The sequence below is a fragment of the Chrysemys picta genome, chromosome 4, assembly GCF_011386835.1.
Source record: "Chrysemys picta bellii isolate R12L10 chromosome 4, ASM1138683v2, whole genome shotgun sequence".
In the NCBI taxonomy this organism is placed as follows: Eukaryota; Metazoa; Chordata; order Testudines; family Emydidae; genus Chrysemys; species Chrysemys picta.
Genome location: NC_088794.1, coordinates 28,893,092 through 28,918,326, shown reverse-complemented (window position 1 = coordinate 28,918,326; position 25,235 = coordinate 28,893,092). Strand labels below are relative to the sequence as shown.

At 51.8% G+C, this 25,235-nt stretch overlaps 1 protein-coding gene across 4 annotated transcripts in view; it reads right to left on the bottom strand.

Annotated features, from left to right (window-relative positions):
• The window catches only part of LOC101941460 (NACHT, LRR and PYD domains-containing protein 3-like), a 235,641-nt gene that overhangs the window by 38,199 nt on the left and 172,207 nt on the right, over positions 1-25,235 (bottom strand). For all 4 annotated transcript variants that reach the window (XM_065591885.1, XM_065591884.1, XM_065591887.1 and 1 more), the window contains one exon: positions 5,726-5,896. In XM_065591885.1, the coding sequence (XP_065447957.1) occupies positions 5,726-5,896 (171 nt within the window). The remainder of the gene's footprint in view (positions 1-5,725; positions 5,897-25,235) is intronic.

Genomic DNA, 25,235 nt, shown 5'->3' with positions numbered 1-25,235 from the left:
GTCCTAAGATACAACCGAATTTGCTCCAACCCCTCAGACAGAGACAAACACCTACAAGATCTTTATCAAGCATTCGTAAAACTACAATACCCACCTGGGGAAGTGAGGAAACAGATTGACAGAGCAAGACGGGTACCCAGAAATCACCTACTACAGGACAGGCCCAACAAGGACAATAACAGAACACCACTGGCCATCACATACAGCCCCCAGCTAAAACCTCTCCAGTGCATTATCCACGATCTACAACCTATCCTGGAAAATGATCCCTCACTCTCACAGACCTTGGGAGGCAGGCCAGTCCTCGCTTACAGACAACCCCCCAACCTGAAGCAAATACTCACCAGCAACTACACACCACACCACAGAAACACCAACCCAGGAACCAATCCCTGTAGCAAACCTCGTTGCCTACTCTGTCCCCATATCTACTCTGGCGACACCAACAGAGGACCCAACCACATCAGCCACACCATCAAGGGCTCATTCACCTGCACATCCACTAATGTTATCTATGCCATCATGTGCCAGCAATGCCCCTCTGCCATGTACATTGGCCAAACCGGACAGTCCCTCCGCAAAAGAATAAATGGACACAAATCGGACATCAGGAATGGTAACATACAAAAGCCAGTAAGTGAACACTTCAATCTCCCTGGTCATTCTATTACAGATTTAAGTCACTATCATTGAACAAAAAAACTTCAGACACAGACTTCAAAGAGAAACAGCAGAACTAAAATTCATTTGCAAATTTAACACCATTAATCTTGGCTTGAATAGGGACTGGGAGTGGCTGGCTCATTACAGAAGCAGCTTTTCCTCTCCTGGAATTGACACCTCCTCATCTATTATTGGTAGTGGACTACATCCACCCTGATTGAATTGGCCCTGTCAACACTGGTTCTCCATTTGCGAAGTAACTCCCTGCTCTCCATGTGTCAGTATAGAATGCCTGCATCTGTAACTTTCACTCTGTGCATCTGAAGAAGTGAGGTTTTTACCCACGAAAGCTTATGCCCCAATAAATCTGTTAGTCTTTAAGGTGCCACCAGACTCGTTGTTAATCTTTGGGAAGCGGCTTCTCCTCCTTTAAGGCATGGCCACAGTCCAAGACAGAAAAAAGCAAAGAAAATAATCCTGCAACCCACAAAACAGTCTGGGCTCACCCCGCTGTTCCTCACAAGGTAACAAGTAAATAGTCTCTGAGAAGGGGGCTGGGTTCCTAACACTCTGAGTGTCTGAGAGATCCAGACTGAGCGCCTGGGCTCTAATGAAAAGCAAAGCAGAGTAAAGATGGTTCCTCTGCCTTTCCAGAGGGTTCAGGCAGCACAATCTCTTCTGTAGCTTCCCTGGTGAGCAGCCCCTGCTCTGCAGGTCTAAAGAGCTCTAGTTCTGATTCCTTGAATGCCACCCTGTACTGGGCTTCAATCCTCCCTTTCAAGAAGCCACCCCTCTCCAGGTGCAATAGACCTCACAGGAGTGCCAGGTTTGGCCTCAATGTGCCCGGAGGAGCTCTTTAACCCCTTCCTGATGGGGTGGGAATCTGTCCCACCACATACCCCACCCCTCAAGATGGAAGTCAGGATCCCCCGATCCAATCCGGATTTCCCAGGCGCAGTCAGGGCCGGCACAGCCCTCTGGAGCCCCAGGGCAGAGCGTTCTCAGTGAAGAAGGGACCTCTGGAGAATGCAGTTGAAATAAGTCTCCACTGAGCATCAGCATCGAGATTTTTCAAACACTTATAACTTTGAAAATTGGGGCAGATGTTCATAGGAACAGAAATAGGCACATCTCTGGCAAAAATGCTCCCCCCTGTTGAATTTCAAGTTCCTGCTCCGAAGCATGGTGCGGGGATAGAACTTCTCACTGAAAAGTTCACCAGAATTACTTGGGGGAAACAGTGTGCTTCCCTGGCCTATGGATGAAAATGGATGAACCATTTAGGCTGAAATTTCACAAAAATATCCAGCTTGAAGCAGACACCCGGCATGGAAAATTTAAGTCAAAATGCTTAAGGTTAGCAAAGTTATAAGCAATAGAAAACAGGGTCTACTGCTGGAAGTGTCAGGCTACTATAACAGCAGGTAGCACTTCCAGCAGCTTCACTTAAAATATATGTACTGCACAAAGAAAAACATAAAACCTATCAAAGACACAATAAATCCTGTTTACTTCCTAGTATAGGTTTGATAGTGCCTTCGTAGCTCTTGTAATGTAGTATTTAAAAGAAAGAGAAAGGTACCCCATGATATAAGATGAAAAGGTAAAGAGTTGACTGGTGAATTCAAGTCCTGGGTGACATATTCAGTGCTTTCTAACTTGTCAATAACTGTGCTATCCTGGGTGCAAATTTTGAAGCACAACTTCTGTTTGAGGTGAACTTGTTGCTTCCCAGGAGTGTATGTACGCCTCCTTTTCATATTATATAGCTTTGTCCCTTATTAATAAACTAAGCTAAGATGGGTTATTTGGTCTCTTAAATACTTTTAATATTGAACCACAAGTGTTGCCAAGCAATTGGCTAGACCTCAGTGAATAGTGTTAGACTGACACAAGTCACTCTGCCTGTGGGGGGGGATAAGTAACACATTCAGATGACAGCAGCTCCTTTTTTAAGCAACAGTGGCTGATGCGAGCCCCTCTCTGATGCTCCACAAACTCAATTGTAACCCCTTCCCTTCCAGACTGAATTCAAAGTCCTTGTACTAATTGTCAAGGCACTAAATAGGTTATGATCTGATGTGTACACTAGAGAACTCCACATTGCAACTTGCATCAGTGTGACTAACTGGAAGCTGCAATGATGCAGTGCATCCACACTAGCCATTTTATCTTGGGTGCACACAATGTACTACATCCACTATGAGTGCACTCTGCAAATGTTGCAGGGCCTGTGGGTTGTTGCATCTACCCTACATTTCCTCACGCTGTTTCCTGGAGCAGGTGCTAAAGTTTACGGCTTATAGGGTTTGTGTGCACTTAATGACTCTTTTTGGTTTGCTGCATTGCCTGCTTTAAATGGTTGTGTGCTGCACAAGGATCTGCACATGTGTTGTGAGCAGCAACACCCGGACACTTGTAGACGTCATGACAGAGAGTCAGCAGCTCCTACTGCCTCTCCCTCCACCCCCAACAGTTTCTGGGCCTGGAAGCCCAGAGTGGATCATGAAGAGCACCAGCAGCTTTGGGTGTCGGTGCTGGAATGGTTTTTCTTTTAATTCATTTCTTCAATCATGTTTGTTAGTTTCTTAGACAGAGTTTGCTTCTTTGTTTAAATTTTGTTATTTTTTTAGCAGTTTTGTTTGTTTAGTAGCTAAACTCAGTTTCTTTCTATCCTGTATTTTCCTTTAGGAGCTAGAGAGGAGAGTGCTCTGGGCCCAAAGGAAGAATAGCCTTTGGGGTCCTCCATTCAGTCCAGAGAATGCTCACCAAAGTTCTTCCCCACCTATTATAATGGAGTCCCTTGGGGCTGGAAGGATGGGAGCATTCAGTGGGTGATGGAGAACCATAGAAAAGAGGATTTAGTTGGGGTGGGGGCGTGCAAAGGGTAGGTTTCAGCCGGGTGTTAATTTGCTAACTAATTACCCTGCCCTGTGTTCTGTTTAGCACATCTCAGGAGTGTGGGAATTGCTGCGGATGCTGTCAAGAGGCAGCTGTTGTTCATTGGGAGTGTCTGTGTTCATGCACATAAATCAGGGGTTAGACAGCACTGCCATGGTGTAGCATTTTATGTTTTCACACAAGAATACCCAATGCACCAAACAATTTTTTTAAGTTGACACTTGTTTGAAGTTCTAATGCTATAACATTGTATTTCTCCTTCATTGTGTCTTTGCTAATATGGGGGGGTGGGTGTTTGGGGCCAGGCCGAGAAGAGACCAACGAGTCTCCCTCGCCTGCTCTGGGGCTGGCATGCAGCACGAATACGAGTGGCACAGCTTGCTGAACAATGGAAACAATTCCCTTTGGAATACTTTTGCTTAATACTTCATCCCTTTTGAAACAAAATTATGCATTTTTCCAACTAACTGCAGTGAGCGACTTGTCAGGTGACAGAATCAGCTTCATAGAGTTTAAGACCACAAGAGACCATTAGCTCATCTAGTCTGCCCTCCTGCACATCACAGGCCATTACATTTCTGCTAAAGGACTCCTGTGTTGAGCCCAGTGATTCTGAGTTATCAAAGGGCTTGTGGAAGGCTGGGCAGGGGCAGTGTTGAACTTCATGGGAGAAGACTCATTGCACGACTGTAGCTGCTTTGCCAGTCCTTGTCCTAAAACAGTGCAGAGGGATGTGGTTGTGAAAAATGTGATTCTATTTCCTCTGAGCAGGTTAAACACCAGAAGTGATGGGATCCTTTGTGCACTGCTGTACGCACAGTTTGTGTGCGGCTGTGCAGTGTTACAAGTATGGTACAGAGTTGTGCTGTTGCTGCCAAGGCCAACGGCCCGTAGTAGACAGTCTCAGCTGTGCTCCACAAGGACAATCCCATTGGAGCAGCCCAGGTTCAGATTCTTGGGCATTGGAGCAAAGTGTTCTCAGCAGCTACAACTCAGCTGTAGACATGCTTCTGAGAGGGGATCAGACTGAGCCCTGGCCTGGCCATCTTCCAAGCAAAATGCAACATCACCTCTTCGCTAAAGCCTTTGCCAGAAAGAACACCAGGGTCAGCATGAGATGGAGTTGGTGTAATAAGAGAAAAGAGAATTGGGTTGGTGTGACACAGAGCGCCCTTGGCAAAGGGTCCCTGTTCTTTGCAAACAGCTCTCATCTCAGACTGATGAAACTCAGTGCAACAAACACATCTTTTAGGGTATTTATCCATCAAGTATAACATGTAATCCATCTACACAAAGCTGTATTGTCTACCCTTGCCACATCCCAGAATAGTCAATGGAAAATCACCAAAGACAATAGCAAATGATCAAAACCACTTGGAGGTAAAAAGGAACATCACAGCAGGCATGGGATCGCCCTGGCGATGAATATAACAAATGATGGTTTTCAGTATAACAGAGCATAGGCAAAGGCACCCTGTATTTACTAAGGAAAGTCTTTGAGGAGTTCAGGGAGCTGTTCTGAATATTTGGATCCTGGTTCTTATGAAATCAGCTAGTTCTGCAACTGACTGAACTTTGTGGGGAAAACTAGTTCATTATATAGGACAGGTAACTATTGGCAAGTGTAGATCCAGGTTCATGGTTTACAGTTTTGTTTTGTATTACAACCATTTGTGTCCAGCACCACCTCTCTCTCCTGGATAAATCTTTATTCTTTATATAAGTCTACTTTTGTTTTCTTATAATTGTTCACAAGGTTTTTGTGGCTTACAGGAGCAGTGGTTTAAGGTAACTCTGATAAACTGGGGAACAGTACATCTTTGGTTGCAGAGATTCTGGTACTTCTGTGAGTAACCAGAGTTAGGCGCTTCGTATCACAGGAGACTGAATCAGGGATTCAGTGATTAGGGAGCCCCTCATGTCAGCCTGGAAAGAAAAGCTGGGGCTGGCATAAGCCCAGAGGAGAGTGCTTGAGTGAATGAAAGGGTGGTGATGTCACGGAGCTGACACCCAGCTACTACTTGTAAGACTCCCTCTGACTGTAGGCAGGGGGTAACGAGGTGACTCAGTCCCCAAGAACCCTCCGAGTGGGGCAGAGAGAAAAAAATCTTCTCCTTCCTCCAACATCTCTCACTGTGTTAAAAGGCCAAACATTACTTACCCCAGACTCTGCAGTTTGCAGTTCGGGTGTGTCAGTCCCTCACACAGCAGCCGCACTCCAGCATCGCCCAGTTTATTCTCACTCAGGATCAGCTCTGTCAGACTCTGGTTGGTTCTGAGAACAGCAGCGAGATCCCCACAGCAAGCGTCTGTGAGATCACACTTCCACAAGCTGCAGGAGAGAGAAACACAGAGAAGGGGGATCACAGTGTGAATGGGGCTTGTCACAGCTGTTCTGACAGGAGGCCCCTCCCACCAGCCCCTCTTCCTGAGCAATCCACATGAAGAATGAAATAGAAGCCCTGCTCCACTGCCTGTCCTAACCCCCAATTCCACCTATTCCAATGAGGAACCAATTTGGGTGGGACTTCCTGCTTAAGCCCCACCCCTTGCACTTCAGTCTTGACCAATCAGCACTGTGAATGGCCCAGACACCCCAATCCTTAAATCTCTGCCATTGACCAATGAGGATTAAGGTTCTGAGTAAGACTTCCACACTAAGCACCATCCTTCAGCCTTTCCACTGACCAACCAGAATTTAAGGGGCAGCCATCTGGGCACCCTAAGTCCCACCTACCCAGCTCTCAGCCAATCAGATTGGACTTGCCACTGAGCAGCCCCGGGATGGTGCGACCCAATCAGAGCAGGCCCATCGCTACAGGGAGGCTGTAGGGGGAGCCCCCTCCCCAGGCAGCTGGGCCAGGCTCAGAGCAGGAGGACCTGGGAGATCCTGCCCCTCCACGCCCCCGGCACTAGCTTGGCTGCTCCCCTGCAGGACGTGGATGTCTCCTGTCTCTTCCCCCAGCTCTGACTCTAAGGCCTGGGAGGGGAGGCAGCTGTGAGGCCCAGCACTGGCAGCATCACACCCACCTTCCTCTGAGACCAGGGATGAAACTCATGGGTGTATGTGTGAAACTATGGAGATAAGCCCTAGCCAGGGGAGGTGGGGAGAGGGTGTTCTTGATGAAGCAACAGAGAAGAGTGCCACAAGATTTAAAGGTAAGAAAGGAGGGAAGACAAATGAGAAATAGAGGAGAAAAAGATCCCAAAGTGGGGAAAGGACACATGAATGGAAAGGAGGACAAAACTGGGATAAAAAAGGAGAGACATTCCCCAAACGAGGAGTAGTGTTAGGGGTAAGCTTTGGGAAGGAGGTAGCTATGCCAACAGTACGGGAGTTTATTCTTTGTCCTGGGCGCTGATTAGACTCCATTCTGGAGGCAGAGATTCTCTATGGGAATTTAGTGCTGGGCTCAGATCTCTGGAAGAGGAGCCTCTGCTGTGTGACCATCTCAGTCCAAAACAGGTGAATAAATGTAAATACGACAAGTTTCACTTAGAGTTTACCTAGACTGCCTGTCACCAATTTCTCCTCTGATTTGCAATGTACTGGACACCTGCCACCACTTGGCTGAGGGTAACGCTGGTATCAGAACAGGACACTGGTGCTAGAAGAAGGAGCAACACTACACACAGAGAATCCCTGCCCTGAGGATTCTACAATCTAAATAGACCAGACAGGTAAAAGGAAGTGTGACAGACCCAGACCAGTGGGGTACAGGAGTCTGGTCCTATTGGGATCCAGGATGTGGCCCCAGCTTAAGGGGGGGTCCACAAGACCTGGAGACCAAAGAAATTACGAGGGACAACTAATAAAAGAACAGGGACAGGAGTGAGGTCAAAGGGTCAAACGAAGTGAACCAGACGGGGACACCGAGCAGAGAAACTAAAGCGCCCACTGCTCCTCGAAGGCGTCAAGGGAGCCAGCGGACGCCATGCAGAGGAACTCTGCCCGGATACGTGAAAGAACGGAGGACCTGAAATAGGCCCCACAGTCACAGGAGACTCCATCGGCCAACCTCCTCACTCTGGTTTTATAGATGGCCAGTTTCGCTAGGGCCAGAAGGAGGTTGACCAGGAGGTCCCGTGACTTTGTGGGGCGACGGATAGGGAGTGCATAAATAAAAAGGTGAGGAGAAAAGTGCAACCAAAATCTTAACAAAATATCCATGAGGAGCCGGAATAGGGGCTGCAGCCTGGCGCACTCCAGGTAAACATGAGCCAGGGTCTCCTTCACGCCGCAAAAGGGGCAGGTGTCTGGGATAGGGGTAAACCGCGCCAAGTACACGCCCGTGCTCACGGCTCCGTGAAGGAGCCGCCAACTGAGGTCCCCGGTGGGCTTCGGGATCAGAGCAGAATAAAGGCTGGCCCACCGGGGCTCCTCACCCTCCAGAGGTGGCAGAAGGTCCCGCCACTTCGTATCGGAGCGGGACGCGAGGGTGAGGACATGAAGAACATGGAGCATGAGCGTGTATAGAAGTTTCCTTGGCGCGGTCCGGAACAGAACCGGCTGCAGGTGGTGCAGCCGGCTCATGGCGAATGGACGGGGAGGGGGCTGGTTGGGTCCACGGGGCAGGGGCCCGATGAAAAAGTCTGGAGGGCTTGGAGTGGAGGGTGGGCGGGGCGTGCCCTCTCGCAGGACCCGGTCGAGATAGTCCCGAGCAGCGGGCAGCAAAGCGGCCCTCACCTCCTGAAGTACGCGCTGGGGAGTATGAGGTCTGGAGAGCCCCATGCGCTGAGCGAGCGTCAGGGGATCCAGCCAGTCTCCCCGGTCGTAGTCCAGGAGGTCTCCGACTTTGGTGACTTCTGCTAGGACCAACCTCTGGCACACCATGGGGGACTCCGCCACCTGCACACAAAGCTGGGGGTTGTATAGCAGGGGCTCCGCGAGGAGATCTGCCCCCACGGTGGCCGCCACGGACCTGGTCACTGAAAACAGTTTCCAGGTCCGGAGGAGGTCCTGGTAGAAGACCGGCAGCTCAGAGAGGCTTCGCGGAAGACCTCTTGGATCGAGATAAAAGAGCTGCCGGTCATATCGGAGCCCTCGGAAGCGGCGCAGGAAGGCGTGCACCAATACGCTCCATGCCGGACTACCTGCACCATAAAGGAGCCTCTGCAGGGCCTGGAGGCGGAAGACGTGGATCTGAGCCTGCAGACACTTCAGGCCCTGCCCTCCCTCCTCCAGGGGTAGATGGAGAACCCCCGCAGAGACCCAGTGCAGTCCTGACCAAAAGAACTCCAGAATCAACGTCCGGAGGGTGGTCAGGAAGCCCGGGGCCGGGACCAGGGTGTTGAGCCGGTACCAGAGCATGGATAGGACTAGTTGATTGAGCACCAGTGCTCTCCCTCGAAGGGAGAGACACCGGAGCAGTCCTGTCCATTTCGGGAGCCGCTCCGACACTCTGCCCTCTAAACCTAGCCAGTTCTCCGGCGGAGACGGATGCGTGGCAGAAAGGTAAACGCCGAGATAGAGCAGCGGACCCGCGCTCCACCGGATGGCCTGAAGCGTGGGTGGGAGGGAGCTCGCCTGCCACCCGTCCCCTACCACCAGGCCAGAGCTCTTGACCCAGTTAACCCGGGCGGAGGAGGACGCTGAATAGATGGTCTGGCAAGCCTCCACCCGCACCAGGTCCCCCGGGTCCTGGACCACGAGGAGCACGTCGTCGGCGTACGCCGACAGGACCAGCCGCAGCTCCGGCTCCCGCAGCACCAACCCTGCCAACCTCCTACGGAGGAGACAGAGGAAGGGCTCGATCGCCAGAGCATACAGCTGGCCCGAGAGGGGGCACCCTTGACGTACTCCTCGCCCGAAGCTGACCGGTTCGGTCAGGGTCCAGTTGAGCCTGACCAAACACTCTGCGGAGGCGTACAGCACCTGGAGAAAACCCACAAACTGGGGCCCGAAGCCAAACGCTCGCGGAGTGCCTAGGAGATACCCGTGGTCCACCCTGTCGAACGCTTCTCCTGATCCAGGGACACGAGGGCGAACGACAGATCATCCCTACACCCGAGTTCCAAGAGGTCCCGGAACAGATACAAGTTGTCGAAGATGGTGCGGCCCGGATGGTGTAGGTCTGGTCTGGGTGGATCACGTCCACCAACACGGACCCTAGCCGCAGCGAGATGGCCTTTGCTACGATTTTATAGTCCGTGCTGAGGAGCGAGATGGGATGCCAATTCCGTAAATCGCGGAGGTCCCCCTTCTTCGGCAATAAAGTCAGCACGGCTCACCTGCACGAAAGAGGGAGGACCCCGCCGTGCAAGGACTCGGCCCAGACGGTGACAAGGTCCGGGCCGAGGACGTCCCAAAACACGCGGTAGAACTCCACGGTCAGCCCGTCCATGCCCGGAGATTTATTGGTGGGCACGCGGCGGAGGGCTTCCGAGAACTCGGCCAGAGTGAGAGGCAGCTCCAGCCGGTCTCGGTCGCCCGCGCTGACTGTCAGGCGTTCATCCCAGAGCATTCTGCAAGCGTTAGGATCGGTCGGATCCGGGGAGAAAAGGCCTGCGTAGAAGGCCGTGGCCCTCCTGCACATTTCCGCCGGATCCGTGAGGGGGGTGCCGTCCTCTGCTAGAAGGCAGGTGACGTGCTTTTTAGCCCCCCTCTTTTTCTCCAAGGCGTAGAAGAAGCAGGAACCGCGATCCATCTCCCGAAGGAGGCGGATGCGGGATCGAACAAAGGCACCTCGGGCCCGATGGTCCTCGAGGGTCCGTAGCTCTTCCCGCTTCTCCCGGCACGCTCCGCAGAGGGATGGATCACCGGGGCTGGCAGCCAGACGCCTCTCCAGCTCTAAGACCTCCCGTTCCAACTGCCCTATCGCCGCATCCCTCCGTCGGCTGGCGCCCCGGGTGTAGTCACGGCAGAAGAGCCGGGCGCGCACCTTCCCCAGGTCCCACCACCGTCGCGCCAATGGAAAGGCACGCCGCTGCCCTCGCCAGGCTAGCCAGAACTCCCGGAAGGACGCCACGAAGCCCACATCCTCCAACAAGCTATTATTAAAGTGCCAATAGGCCGGCCCCGGCCTCTCCGCACAGAGAGAGGCTATCACGGTGGCTAGATGGTGATCTGAAAAAGGGGCCAGCCGGATGCTGGAGGAGTGGGCCCGGGAAAGATGGAAGCATGACATATAGATGCGGTCCAACCGGGAGTGGTACGACCGATGGACTTCCACCCTGACAAAAGTGAATGTCGAAACGTCATCCGGGTGGTGGTCGCGCCAGACGTCCACCAGGGAGTGATGTTCGACGATCTCCCGGAGGACCTCCGCGGCGGCCTGGTGCTGCTCGGTCCCCGAGGGGTCCCGTTCCTCAAGGGTGGCGTTAAAGTCCCCGCCCAGGACCAGGCACTCGCGAGGATCCAAGGTGCCGAGGAAGGCGGACGCCTGCTGATAAAAACACAACCTCTCCGGGCCCAATGTCGGGGCGTAAACGTTGATGAGATTAACTACAAGCCCCTCCATGCGGACCCGGAGGTGCAGCAGGCGGCCTGGCACAGTCTCGGTGACCCCCAGCACCTCGGGCCGTAGGTCGGGGGAGAACAGGGTCGCCACTCCAGCCGTACGAACTGTGAGGTGGCTAAAATAGACCCTGTCCCCCCACTCCAGCCACCAGCTAGCTTCAGCGGCCGGATCCGTATGGGTCTCCTGCAGGAAAATCACAGAGTACCCCCCCTCCCGAAGGAAGGAGAGCACCTGGCTCCTGCGGAGACCCATCCTACAGCCCCGGGTGTTTAATGTTGCGAAGATGATCGGTGCCATGAGGAGGGCTGGGGGGGATCCTCGCTAGCAGAGACACCCACGGCCTCCGTCGGGCCGCGCAACAATCCGTGACCTACCCCATAAGCGATTAAGGAGTCACGGAAGAGGCGGACCCGTTGGTAGGCCGCGGCAGCCTGCCTCCCGGTCCTCTTACCCTCCCCCATGAGGGCCCTCGCGGCCTGGAGGATCTGATGGAAATCCCCCCATCGCTGGAGTGCAAGCTGTACCTTGTTGCGGGAGCCACGGACGTCCTCAAGGAAGTCCCGTAGCTCCTCTCTCAGCGTATGGGGGGGTGGGGTTATTGATCTATGGCTATCCCCCAGCGGGGCCCCTGTCACAGCCCCGTGGCCCACCGAGACGGGCAAGCAGGGGGCAGACCCTCGACGTGGCGTTCGATGGGCTGGCGCCACGTGGCCCGCCTCAGACCCTGGCTCAATGGGGGGTGTCGGAGAGAAAATAGCAGCCCCTGGTGGGTCGGGACAGGGAAAAACAAAGGCCGCTCCTTGGGGTCATCCTCTGGGATATGGAAAGAGACAACCCCAGGGGCGGCAATAGCATCATGGGAAGTGGAGGGGACAGGGACGGGGTCAGGAATAGGGACAGGGGAAGGGGCGATAGTGGGATCGGGGGCCTCAGCAGCCAGGCCACTGGGTGGGGAGGGTGGCACCCCACAAAGGGGCTCAGGGATTTGCAGGGAGGGAGGTGGGCCCTCGGCGATGCCGGACTCGTGCTCCAAGGCAGATGGTAAGGCCACGGCATCCGTAGGTGGAGAATCAACGATGGGGCCCCCACCCGGAAAGGAGGTCGGCTGTCCCTCAGCCATGAGGGAGTCCCCTGGTGACTCGGGTCCTGGTTGCGTGGCACTGGCCATCGCCTCAAGAGGTTCGGCGGCCACTAGCGGGGTGCCATCTGCAGCTGGGATGGTGGAAGAGTCCAGGGGCTCCTCGGGGGCGGGAGTGGAAGCAGTGGGTAAGAGGATGGAATACGGGGAAAGGGGGGCCGAGGCGAGGTCGCTCAGATCGAGGCCCGCTGGCAGAGGGTCGTCCTCCCCCTGGGTAACCGGGGTCAGACCCAGGGCCTCGATCTCCTCATAAATGGAAGGGATATCACCTTCCACCACCCCAGGGCTCTCCCCTCCTGCACCCGAAGTGACGCTCGCCTTGGTGCGTGCAGGGGCTTCAGATTGTAAGGGGGCGAGAGGGGCTCCATCAGGAGTTTCCATAGGAAGGGACACCGGAGGAGGGGTAGTGATTTCCTCCGATGCTGCCACGTCTTCCCTAGCCGGCAATGGTGGACAAAACCCACCCGGGGGCAAAGCGGAAGGCTCAGCATCGGTTCCCCCCTTCCTGGTCTACCGGGGGGCTACCGCATCAGATGGAAGGAGTGGAGCTCGAGCCTTCCGCTTGCCCCGCTTCCCCTGCACTAAGGACCAGCCCTCCATGGCATCATCTGGGGGCTGGCTAACAGGAGTTGGGTCAGGGAGCAAGAGCGAAGGCTTAGGGACTCGGGGAGGCAATGGTGGGGCAGCATGTAGGAGGGAGGATTCTCTCTGGGACATGCCCTCTTCTATGCCCGGCGATATCCCTACCTCACCCTCCTCCACAGGCCCCGCCAAATCGCAGGCGGCAGAGGCGGGGCCTTCTCGCTCATCTGGGCGCACTGGGGGAGATACCCCTTGGGCCCGAGCGGGAGCATTGGTGGACCGGAAAGGAGGAGGGGTGGCTTCGGGCGCCAGGCAGCTAGGGGCGCCAGCGATGACAGGGCCGGCGCCCTGCCGGGGCTCGGGGGTCCCGGATGTCCCTCCGTGCCGGGCCAAAGGGCAGTCCCTCCGGATGTGTCCCATCGCCCGGCAGAGGTAGCACTGGGCCTCCCCTGTTGAATAATGTACCCGGTAGCGGGCCCCCTGGTAGGGGACCAAAAAGGACCCCTCGAGTGCCTCACCGTCACGTGCCGCCGGCAGCAGTTGTAACTGTACCTGCCGGCGGAAGGAGAGGACGTGACGGAGGGCGGGGTCTTTGCAGCCCAATGGGAGAGGGCTGACCACAGAGATCGGCCTCCCCAGGGTAGAGAGGGCGGGTAACAGGGCGGCATTTGGAAGGAAGGGAGGGACAGAAGTCAGGACCAGTCGGGCGCCCAGGTCTTCTAACGGCTCCAGGGGGACATACACGCCCCCCACTGCCAGGCCGTTCTCCACCGCCTCCTGGGCAGCAGCCTCCGATGCTAGGAAGAAGACGACCTTTCCGTACATCTTGGAGGCCGCCACAATGGCCGTGGGCCCCACCACCCTCGCCAACGCCCGCACGTAGGTCTCCACGTGGGGCGAGGCAGGTACCAGGAGGCAACGGACGCCGTGCTTCCTGGTCAAGGTGGGGAAGGGGCCCCGGCCGCTATAGATGGTAGCAGAGGCGGTGGATGGGGGAGATGATGTAGCGGCAGGCGGGGGGGCCGCCGCCACCTGGGCGTATGCCCTGGGAGCTGGGGGTGGGACACCCATAGAACTGGTGGAGGGAACAGCAGGGAAGGAAGCCGCGGCTTGTTGCGGGGCCGCGGCAGTGGGGGCACCCCCTGCCATGGAGGGCCTGGCTTTTTTAGCGGGGCCTTTACCCTTCTTCGTGCCCTGGCCCTTCCTGCCGACTGGGGGGACTCCCCCAGAGTCAGAGGGGGCGAGGGACGTGGCAGCAGCGGAGTTCACCTCGGTACCCACCGCTGCTGGCGCTCCAGCAGGAGTGGTAGTAGGTGGCTCAGCAGCGGCGGTTGAGGTAGAGGCTGGGGGGGATGATGGTGGGGCGGGTGGAGGAGGGACAGTAGGGTCTGCCCGAGGGGTCTCACTCTCCTCATCCCCTGCCATAATGAGGACTGGGGGAGAGTAAACACTGGAGGGGGGGTAGGGAAAGGGGAAGCAGGTCGACCACTCCTCCCCGCTAGGCTGTAGGCAGGGGAGGAGGGCGCCAAAAAAAGTGGAGGGGTAGATGGGGGGGGGCTATCAAGGGCTAGGGGTCAGTCACCGACTCAGGGAAGGTTTCCGGCTCCTTTTGTTGCACCAAGGAAGAGAGGATATAATAGCATTGGGGGGGGGGAGGGGGTGCAGTGAGATAGATCAAACTAAAACGGAGAGGGGCACAAGCGCATAGGAGGGGACATGGGCGTACGAGGGGAGGCGCTAATCAGGGCAAGGGGACCGCAGGGGGAAGGGAACAACCAGGCGGGAAAAGGGGCAGAGGAACCACGGGGCTAGCTTCGGAGGCTGGGGCGGGTCAAACAAAGGCTGCAGAGGGAAAGGGCGGGGCAGGCAAACAAACTGGAGCTAGCGAGGGGCTGGGGCAAGGGGGAGGGGCAAAAAGCAGCAAGGGGCAAATGGGTAGGCAGCAGGGGCAAAGCTGGGGGCTTGTTGCAGGGGGGAGGGAGTCAATCAAAAAGGGGGGGTATGTGCACCCACGTGCGCTTGCAACAAAAAAGAAAGTCCTTGCAAGCTGGCTGCTGCGTCAGGCCCAATGGTGGCAACAGGGTGTGGCAAGCCTTGGGGAGCAGCTGAGTCCCAGAGGCAGGAGCCCAAGGCAGATGGTGAATAGCCAGTGGGGGTAAGTGGTGGAGGGGGCAACGATGATGGTGGTGGTGGGGACGAGGAGGGCGGGGGGACACAGATGGATCAGGGGGCAGGCTCCACGTCACACCCCCTGTGTCTCCACAAACACAGTCTAGATCCCCACCACAAGAGCACAGTTCAAAAGTTACTCAGTCCGGGAGGGCCCCCTCCATGGTGGTCTGTAGAATTCCTACGCGCTCCCCCACTGGCAGATGGTCCTCTTCCTCTCCTCAGGGTTCCAACAGCTCCCCAGCAGCAAATGCAGCAGCTCCAGGCAGCAGTCTGGTGGCCAGCAGGAAGGACCCTTCTCAGGTGGAGATGGTGGTGGCATCCTCAGCAGCAGGAGCAATGGTTGGGGGGTCTCTCCCTCCCCTCCTCTGGGGAGTGGGCCAGCAGCCCCCCCCCCCCAAGGGGCTGTAGCTGGAGTAGTAGTACCCAAGGGTGTGGGTGGGTCTAGTAGCTAGTCAGCCAGCAAGCAGGTAGCAGAGAAGGAGGAGGAGGAGAAGCAGCCTTCTTCCTTCCTCCAGGGCAGAGGGCTACAGGAGAGTGATCTATGATTCCCAGGTCAGACAGGGTTTCTGTTCCCTGAGTGACCAGAGCAGGGGCTGTACTAGAGTAATCAGAAACCTGCTAGAACCAGTTAAGGCAGGCAGACTAATTAGGACACCTGGAGCCAATTAAGAAGAAGCTGCTAGAATCAATTAAGGCAGGCTAATCAGGGCACCTGGGTTTTAAAAGGAGCTCACTTCAGTTTGTGGTGTGAGTGTGAGGAGCTGGGAGCAAGAGGCACAAGGAGCTGAGAGTGAGAGGGTGTGCTGCTGGAGGACTGAGGAGCACAAGCGTTATCAGACACCAGGAGGAAGGTCCTGTGGTGAGAATAAGGAAGATGTTTGGAGGAGGCCATGGGGAAGTAGCTTAGGGAGTTGTAGCTGTTATGCAGCTGTTAAAGGAGGTACTATAGACAGCTGCAGTCCACAGGGCCCTGGGCTGGAAACCAGAGTAGAGGGCGGGCCTGGGTTCCCCCCAAACCTCCCAATTGACCTGGACTGTGGGCCCTTCCAGAGGGGAAGGTCTCTGGGCTGTTCCCCAACCCACATGGTGAATCTCTGAGGCAAGAAAATCTGCCAATAAGTGCAGGACCCACCAAGTTAGAAGAGGAACTTTGTCACAAAACATATAACCAAGGCAAAGATGGATTTCTGGTGGGGTGTATGTTGGCAACATGGTGCTTGAGATGAAGGTGTAGGGAGGAGGGGTTTAGATTTATTAGGATTTAGGGAAACTTTTGGGATAGGGGGAGCCTATACAGGAAGGATGGACTCCACCTAAACCAAAATGGATCCAGACTGCTGGCACTAAACATTAAAAAGGTTGCAGAGCTGTTTTTAAACTAAGGGAAAGCTGATTGCTCCATTGGAGCATGTGAATCAGACAGAGACTTCTCTTAGAGGAGAGTCTATTGATAGAGATTGTCATAACAATAAAGGGAAGGGTAACAGCTGTCCTGTGTACAGTACTATAAAACCCCTCCTGGCCAGAGACTCCAAAATCCTTTTCCCTGTAAAGGGTTAAGAAGCTCAGGTAACCTGGCTGGCATCTGACCTAAAGGACCAATAAGGGGACAAGATACTTTCAAATCTTGGGGGGGGGAAGGCTGTTGTTTGTGTTCTTTGTTTGGGAGTGTGTTCGTTCTCGGGACTGAGAGGGACCAGACATCAATCCAGGTTCTCCACATCTTTCTAAACAAGTCTCTCCTATTTCAAACTTGTAAGTAAATAGCCAGGCAAGGCGTGTTAGTTTTCCTTTGTTTTTCTCAACTTGTAAATGTACCTTTTACTAGAGTGTTTATCTTTGTTTGCTGTACTTTGAACCTGAGACTAGAGGGGAGTCCTCTGAGCTCTTTAAGTTTGATTACCCTGTAAGGTTAATTTCCATACTGATTTTACAGAGATGATTTTTACCTTTTTCTTTAATTAAAAACCTTCTTTTTAAGAACCTGATTGATTTTTCCTTGTTCAAGATCCAAGGGGTTTGGATCTTGATTCACCAGGAGTTGGTGGGAGGAAGGAGGGGAATGGTTAATTTCTCCTTGTTTTAGATCCCAGGGGGGGTTGGAACTGATTCGCCAGGAGTTGGTGGGAGGAAGGAGGGGAATGGTTAATTTCCCCTTGTTTTAAGATCCAAGGGGTTTGGATCTGTTTTCACCAGGGATTTGGTGAAGGTTTTTCAAGGCTTCCCAGGAAGGGAATCCATTGAAATGGTGGCAGCCGAACCAGAGCTAAGCTGGTAGTTAAGCTTAGAAGTTTTCATGCAGGCCCCTACATTTGTACCCTAAAGTTCAAAGTGGGGATCCAGCCCTGACAGAGATTCTGTAGGTTTTAGTCAGAAGGAGATGATGGAAGAGCCTCGGATCGCTACCCCTTCCTGCTTCTCCACGTGGGCACCAATGATACTGCCAATAATGACCTTGAGCGGATCACTGCAGACTACGTGGCTCTGGGAAGAAGGATAAAGGAGTTTGAAGCCCAAGTGGTGTTCTTGTCTATCCTCACTGTGCAGGGAAAAGGCCTGGGTAGAGACCGTCAGGTGATGTCAGAGAAGGCTTTGGATTCTTTGATCATGGGATGGTGTTCCAAGAAGGAGGAGTGCTAGGCAGAGACGGGCTCCACCTAACAAAGACAGGGAAGAGCTTCTTTGCAAGCAGGCTGGCTAACCTAGTGAGGAGGGCTTTAAACTAGGTTCACTGGGGGAAGGAGACCAAAGCCCTGAGGTAAGTGGGGAAATGGGATACCGGTAGGGAGGACGAGCAGGAGAGTGCCAGAGGGGAGGACTCCTGTCTCAAACTGAGAAAGCAGGACGATCAGTGAGTTATCTTAAGTGCCTATACACAAATGCAAGAAGCCTGGGAAACAAGCAGGGAGAACTGGAAGTCCTGGCACAGTCAAGGAACTATGATGTGATTGGAATAACAGAGACTTGGTGGGATAACTTACATGACTGGAGTACTGTCATGGATGGATATAAACTGTTCAGGAAGGACAGGCAGGGCAGAAAAGGTGGGGGAGTTGCATTGTATGTAAGAGAGGAGTATGACTGCTCAGAGCTCCGGTATGAAACCGCAGAAAAACCTGAGAGTCTGTGGATTAAGTTTAGAAGTGTGAGCAACAAAGGCGATGTCATGGTGGGAGTTTGCTATAGACCCCCAGACTAGGGGGATGAGGTGGACGAGGCTTTCTTCTGGCAACTAGCAGAAGTTACTAGATCGCAGGCCCTGGTTCTCATGGGAGACTTTAATCACCCTGATATCTGCTGGGAGAGCAATACAGCAGTGCACAGACAATCCAGGAAGTTTTTGGAAAATGTAGGGGACAATTTCCTGGTGGAAGTGTTGGAGGAACCAACTAGGGGCAGAGCTCTTCTAGAACTGCTGCTCACAAACCGGGAAGAATTAGTAGGAAAAGCAAAAGTGGATGGGAACCTGGGAGGCAGTGACCATGAGATGGTTGAGTTCAGGATTCTGACACAAGGAAGAAAGGAGAGCAGCAGAATATGGACCCTGGACTTCAAAAAAGCAGACTGACTCCCTCAGGGAACTGATGGGCAGGATCACCTGGGAGAATAACATGAGGAGGAAAGGAGTCCAGGAGAGCTGGCTGTATTTTAAAGAATCCTTATTGAGGTTGCAGGAAAAAAACATCCCGATGTGTAGAAAGAATAGTACATATGGCAGGCGACCAGCTTGGCTTAACTGTGAAATCCTTGCTGATCTTGTACGCTTCTTTTTTGTGTTTAAGAAGTGGAAGATTGGACAAATGACCAGGGAGGAGAATAAAAATATTGCTCAGGCATGCAGGAGTGAAATCAGGAAGGCCCAATCACACTTGGAGTTACAGCTAGCAAGAGATGTTAAGAGTAACATGAAGGGTTTCTTCAGGTATGTTAGCAAAAAGAAGAAAGTCAAGGAGAGTGTGGGCCCCTTACTGAATGAGGGAGGCAAGCTCGTGACCGAGGATGTGGAAAAAGCTAATGTACTCAATGCTTTTTTTTGCCTCTGTCTTCACGAACAAGGTCAGCTCTAAGACTGCTGCACTGGGCAGCACAGTATGGGGAGAAGGTGACCAGCCCTCTGTGGAGAAAGAAGTGGTTCGGGACTATTTAGAAAAGCTGGACAAGCACAAATCCATGGGGCCGGATGCACTGCATCCGAGGGTGCTAAAGGAGTTAGCGGATGTGATTGCAGAGCCATTGGCCATTATCTTTGAAAACTCATGGCGATCGGGGAGGGGGGTCCCGGATGACTGGAAAAAGGCTAATGTAGTGCCCATCTTTAAAAAAGGGAAGGAGGAGGATCTGAGGAACTACAGGCCAGTCAGCCTCACCTCAGTCCCTGGAAAAATCATGGAGCAGGTCCTCAAGGAATCAATTCTGAAGCACTTAGAGGAGAGGAAAGTGATCCGGAACAGTCAGCATGGATTCACCAAGGGCAAGTCATGCCTGACTAACCTAATTGCCTTATATGAGGAGATAACTGGGTCTGTGGATGAGGGGAAAGCAGTGGATGTGTTATTCCTTGACTTTAGCAAGCTTTTGATACGGTCTCCCACAGTATTGTTGCCAGCAAGTTAAAGAAGTATGGGCTCGATGAATGGACTATAAGGTGGATAGAAAGCTGGCTAGATCGTCGGGCTCAACAGGTAGTGACCAATGGCTCCATGTCTAGTTTAGCAGATGGTTTCAAGTGGAGTGCCCCAAGGGTCGATCCTGGGGCCAGTTTTGTTCAAAATCCTCATTAATGATCTAGAGGATGGCGTGGGCTGCACTCTCAGCAAGTTTGCAGATTACACTAAACTGTAAGGAGTGGTTGAAACGCAGGAGGGTAGGGATAGGATACAGAGGGACCTAGACAAATTGGAGGATTGGGCCAAAAGAAACCTGATGAGGTTCAACAAGGACAAGTGCAGAGTCCTGCACTTAGGACGGAAGAATCCCATTCACTGTTACAGACTAGGGACCGGTTTCAGAGTAGCAGCCGTGTTAGTCTGTAACCGACCGAATGGCTAGGCAGCAGTTCTGCAGAAAAAGACCTAGGGTTTACAGTGGACGGGAAGCTGGCTATGAGTCAACAGTGTGCCCTTGTTGCCAAGAAGGCTAACGGCATTTTGGGCTGTATAAGTAGGGGCATTGCCAGCAGATCGAGGGACGTGATCATTCCCCTCTATTCAACATTGGTGAGGCCTTATCTGGAGTACTGTGTCCAGTTTTGGGCCCCACACTACAAGAAGGATGTGGAAAAATTGGAAAAAGTCCAGCGGAGGGCAACAAAAATGATTAGCAGGCTGGAGCATATGACTTATGAGGAGAGGCTGAGGGAACTGGGATTGTTTTCTCTGCAGAAGAGAAGAGTGAGGGGGGATTTGATAGCTGCTTTCAATTACCTGAAAGGGGGTTCCAAAGAGGATGGATCTAGACTGTTCTCAGTGGTAGCAGATGACAGAACGAGGACTAATGGTCTCAAGTTGCGGTGGGGGAGGTTTAGGTTGGATATTAGGAAAAGCTTTATCTCTAGGAGGGTGGTGAAGCACTGGAATGGGTTACCTAGGGAGGTGGTGGAATCTCCTTCCTTAGAGGTTTTTAAGGTCAGGCTTGACAAAGCCCTGGCTGGGATGATGTAGTTGGGAATTGGTCCTGCTTTGAGCAGGGGGTTGGACTAGATGACCTCCTAAGGTCCCTTCCAACTCTGATATTCTATGATTCTATGAAATTCCTTAAAGAGGGGGTAATTTCAGTTGAGAGTATGAGATGATAATGAAATACAGTATTTGAAATGAATGAAACATAAGATCCCTCTGACTAAGAAAAGCTTCTGAGAGATCTCCTGTACATTGACACCACCTACTGGAGATCCACACTTGCCATTCTCTCTGAGCACTGACAGGTCAAGTGTCCAATAGAAAATCAGAGGCTAGCCCTAGCCAATGTGTCCTGCAATCATGGTATATGACTGAGGTCACTGTGTGGGGCCCCAGAGTTGCTAAATCCATTGAAAAAGCACAGGACTAAGAAGCACTACTGGACACTTGACCAGCCCCACAGACCAACTCTCCCCGTCCTAGGGTTACCAGGACTGAGAAGAAGAATCAGTGAGATTTAATTTCAGAAATTGTATTTCTCTTACATAAACTAAATATTATCATGCTGCATGTACAGTCTTTTTAGTAAGACCTCAAGTAGCCATATTATGGATTTTAACTAAATAATGTTATCTGCATGTTTCTCCTTTTTAAGCCCAAGTATATTGGCCAAAGAGAACCTCAAAATGTAGCTTTAAGCGACTGATTTTGAGATTTTAAACCTGTCCCTATAATACTGTAAATACACTTTAAATAGCATTAGCGGGCACCGTATTAGTAAAAGTGCCTTAAGACAACTGAATGCTTATTCCTTGGAGAATTACTTAAAGTGGGATAAATGTGTTAGTGGGAATAAAGAATTGACAACAAATGATTATAAGTAGATGTAATCAGGGGCGGCTCTACATTTTTTGCCTCCAAGCACGGGCGGTCTACTGGTGCCGCAGTTTTGGCGGCATGCCTGTGGGAGGTCCGCCAGTCCCGCAGCTTTGGCATACCTGCCGCAAAATTGTCGCCAAAGCTGCGGGACCAGTGGACCGCCTGCAGGCATGCCGCCGAAGGCAGCCTGCCTGCTGCCCTCGCGGCAACCAGCAGGGCGCCCCCCGCAGCTTGCCGCCCCAGGCACGTGCTTGGCGTGCTGGAGCCTGGAGCCACCCCTGGATGTAATAAGGAATGTTGGTGATTTGTTTTTTTCCTTGGTATAGTTGCTGGACCCAAATGCTGGTCGATGTTAACCACTTGCAAGGCTGCATGTGTATTTTGTGTTCAATACATGCCTAGAGTATTTGTGTATCTATACCTGACTGATGAAGAGTTGCATATATACATAAGTAGTTCAGGGAGAATTAATAAACTGTTGGTCAGTTAAGAGCCCCATGTGTCCTGATCTGAGAAATACTGTCCAAGGTAAAAGCTGACCTGAAATGAATCTAGCATTAAAATTAGTCTGCTAACGCTCCCTTAGACTAAAGGGGGGGGGGGGGGAAGGTTCTCCTGTTTAAATGCCATTCCAACATTGGCTACAACACTTATCAAATTGGCTAATCTATTTGTTAGATTTCAGCTTTAAAATCTAATTGGACCCCTGGCAAATTCATAAAATAGCCCCACATTTACACTTAGAGCTGTGGGTATGCTTGACACTTCTGATGACATAGTGTGTGTGGTATTAGGCCAGTGTCCTTTGTATAGAATCCCAGCACATGCAGCAATTTCATCTCTATTATTATTATTATTATTATTATTAAGTAAATTTTAATGGGCTTCTTCTCCCCCAGTGCCTTGGCTGCAGGGGGTTATGGCGAGAGACTGAGCCTGAGGGAATGGAAAATTGAAACAGTGTTCTTATGTTTGGTGGTACTGCCCAACACCCATTCCAGGGGAAGCAGGCACTGCTGTGTTAGGCCTCTTGTGATATTATAGTTTTTTAGATTTTAGATAACGTGGTCTCACCTCATTCTTTCCCATACCCCTGATGCTACACAGTATGTTGTACCAATATGGTTCTATAATGGGGACAGCAGGGATTTTTCCTTTGGCCGGCCGTCTACAATGACTTTGTCATGATGCTCTAAGGTTGGTCATTTTTTGTTTCTTGTCTGACCTTGTCAAAGTTTGTTTTGGAAATGCGTAGTATTGGAGCCAAACTCTTCCTTGTGCAGTTCCCTGATTTCACTAATTATAGATGCTCTTGAAAGCATGGCTGCTTTAAGAAGCTCCTTTCTTGGCCTTTCTTTCACATTGCAAAAAGTTTTTATTAAAGTCATAGTTATTTTCTGACATATAGGCAGTATTGCCAATTCCAGATGTTCAAAAGGCCCCCAAAATCATGATTAAAATTAATGCTTTTGTGTTTCATTTTCTTAGCCTTCTAGTTCCTGAGTGTGTAAGTTACACATGAGTCACATTTTTAATCTTTTGCCCACAATCACAAGGGTCTAGAAACATAATTATAAATAAAAATTTAAGCTGAAATTCTCAAATGTTCACATGACTCCAGGACCTGAGGCTGAATAAAACCCTCACCAAGTATTATAAACCTTGCAATAAAATGGCAAGAATTAGCAACGCTAGGTGATTCCTTACACAGTGTATTCTGTAATATGGCTTATGGTCAGAAATCAGTAGAGCTAGAGTACACCCCAGACACAACCGCCAGCATTTGTCTCAGCAGTTGTCATGTTTTACTCAGTCCTTTCGAAGCAAATGTCCATGAGGAGAACCCACACCCATAACCAAGCAACTGCAATTTTAGGCTCTTTGTTAATCTCAAAGCAATTCAGTACCAATGCCCCATGACAACATTTTTTAAAATTCCCTAAAGATTTTCTCTTGTCTGTCATCCCAGTGACATCCTCTAGTGCCCTCAAGCAGCATTCTGAGTAGAACACTCAATTGCAACAAGTTAAGGCTGAATTTACTGAGACACGTTAACCTGCTGTCACAGGGGGCACTGGCCCTTCAGAGGAGCTGCCAGGCCCAGCTCTGTGGTCTTGGTTTCTTCCCTGAATGAGGGCTTCTGGCATCTGTAGTCCAAAGCAAAGCCCAAGAGGTGCTCTGATTATTAAGTAGCTCTGCCTTAAAAACCTTAACCATAGAAAAGAGAGACGATATCCATTTAAAAAAAACACATTTCTGAAACTGAGAAACACAAGAATGAGCACAGTTAACTGCACAACCAAGCTGCCTCGTGCAGAGAGCCCTGGATCAGAACTCGGGAGATCTGTGTTCAGTTACTGGCTCTACCATACACAACCTGTGCACCCCTTTTCATCTGAAAAATGTAAATTGTAATATTTCTTCCCCTTCCCTTTGTCTGTCCTGGAATGAGATGGTCACACAGCATAAAGGGCTGTCTCCTCTTTCAGGGATCTCAGCCCAACACCAAACTCCCAAGCGGAAACCTGCCTCCAGAATAGACTGCAGTCAGAGTGCAAGGCAGACAACAAACTCTCTGGCTGCTTGCACAGCTCCCTCCTTCCCAAAACTGCATCTCCAACAAACCTTGGAAAAACCCAATAAAACTTCCACAATACATGTCACCCCAAGACTAAAACCTTGCTTACATGCTATAAAAGACCTTTGAAGACTAAAACAGAACCACCTGGTAACATCTGCCATTACAACATGTCCAGTGCCTAACATACTGAGGCCCTGATCGTGGCTGGGGAACGTAGGCAAGAGTCTCCTCTGTGTGTATTCTCAAAAGAAAGAGGAACATGTGAACCATGAGGTTTCTGTCTGCATAGAAAGCTTTCTTCTGTCCAGTATAGAATTGTGGAGGTTGTGTCAGTAGCATGGCACTGGAGTGCTATGGCTATTGTCAGTAGTGAGGTAGGATACGAGAGCAGTCTGTGGATTTAATGATGGGTAAGGGAACGTAAAGGTTTAGGTGGTAACCTGAGTGCAAGTCTGAAGGGATTGTAAAACGGTATGAAGTGGCTGTTAAATTTTACAGATGAGACATTCTCTCAGGGGAGTAGGCTCAGTGTTCGAGTGGAGGGCAAGTATAGGTAGCACCTGTCTATCACAATGAAAAGGGAGACATCACTCAGAGAGGGCAGAGTTAAGGTTGTGGGGGGGGGGGTTTAGCTTAATTTAATTTTTTCCACAGACATTTACAGTTCATTCTCAGAGTTCTACCCAGGGTTGGTTTCACACCTCAAAGTTGAAGGCTCAGAAGGGTGGTAAGTGGCCCATCCATCTCAATGAGATATTCTCAGCTGACCCTAACCCTAAGAGAATACCCCATGGAGATGAAGACAGCCTGACAAAATACCTCTGAGACATGTGAACTGCTCCATTCTTTTCGGTAGGTGTTACCTCAGTGCTGGAGAGTTTCTGATGTGTGTCAAACATACCTATCTCAGGTGTATGTTCTTGGAGCATGCCTGTTCTAAGCTAGAAGGCAGAGCTCCCTGAAATCCTGGCTCACATTAGGGGTAGGGAAACGGGCTCAGACATCCCCAACAGGCAAGCTCCCTGTCACCTGGCTCACTTGATAGGGGGAAGGGATGAGGGTCAGATTCCCATAGGTGGGCAAGTGCTCCCAGAGCCAAGCACACACCGGGAGGCGGGGGCCAGGGAGTGGGGCTCAGACACCTGCAAAGGGGCAGTGACTCTCAGATTACATGGAGGGGTTAGGTAGAGGGGCTCAGACACCCCAGAAAGACAAGCCCCCTCCAGAACCAGGATCACATG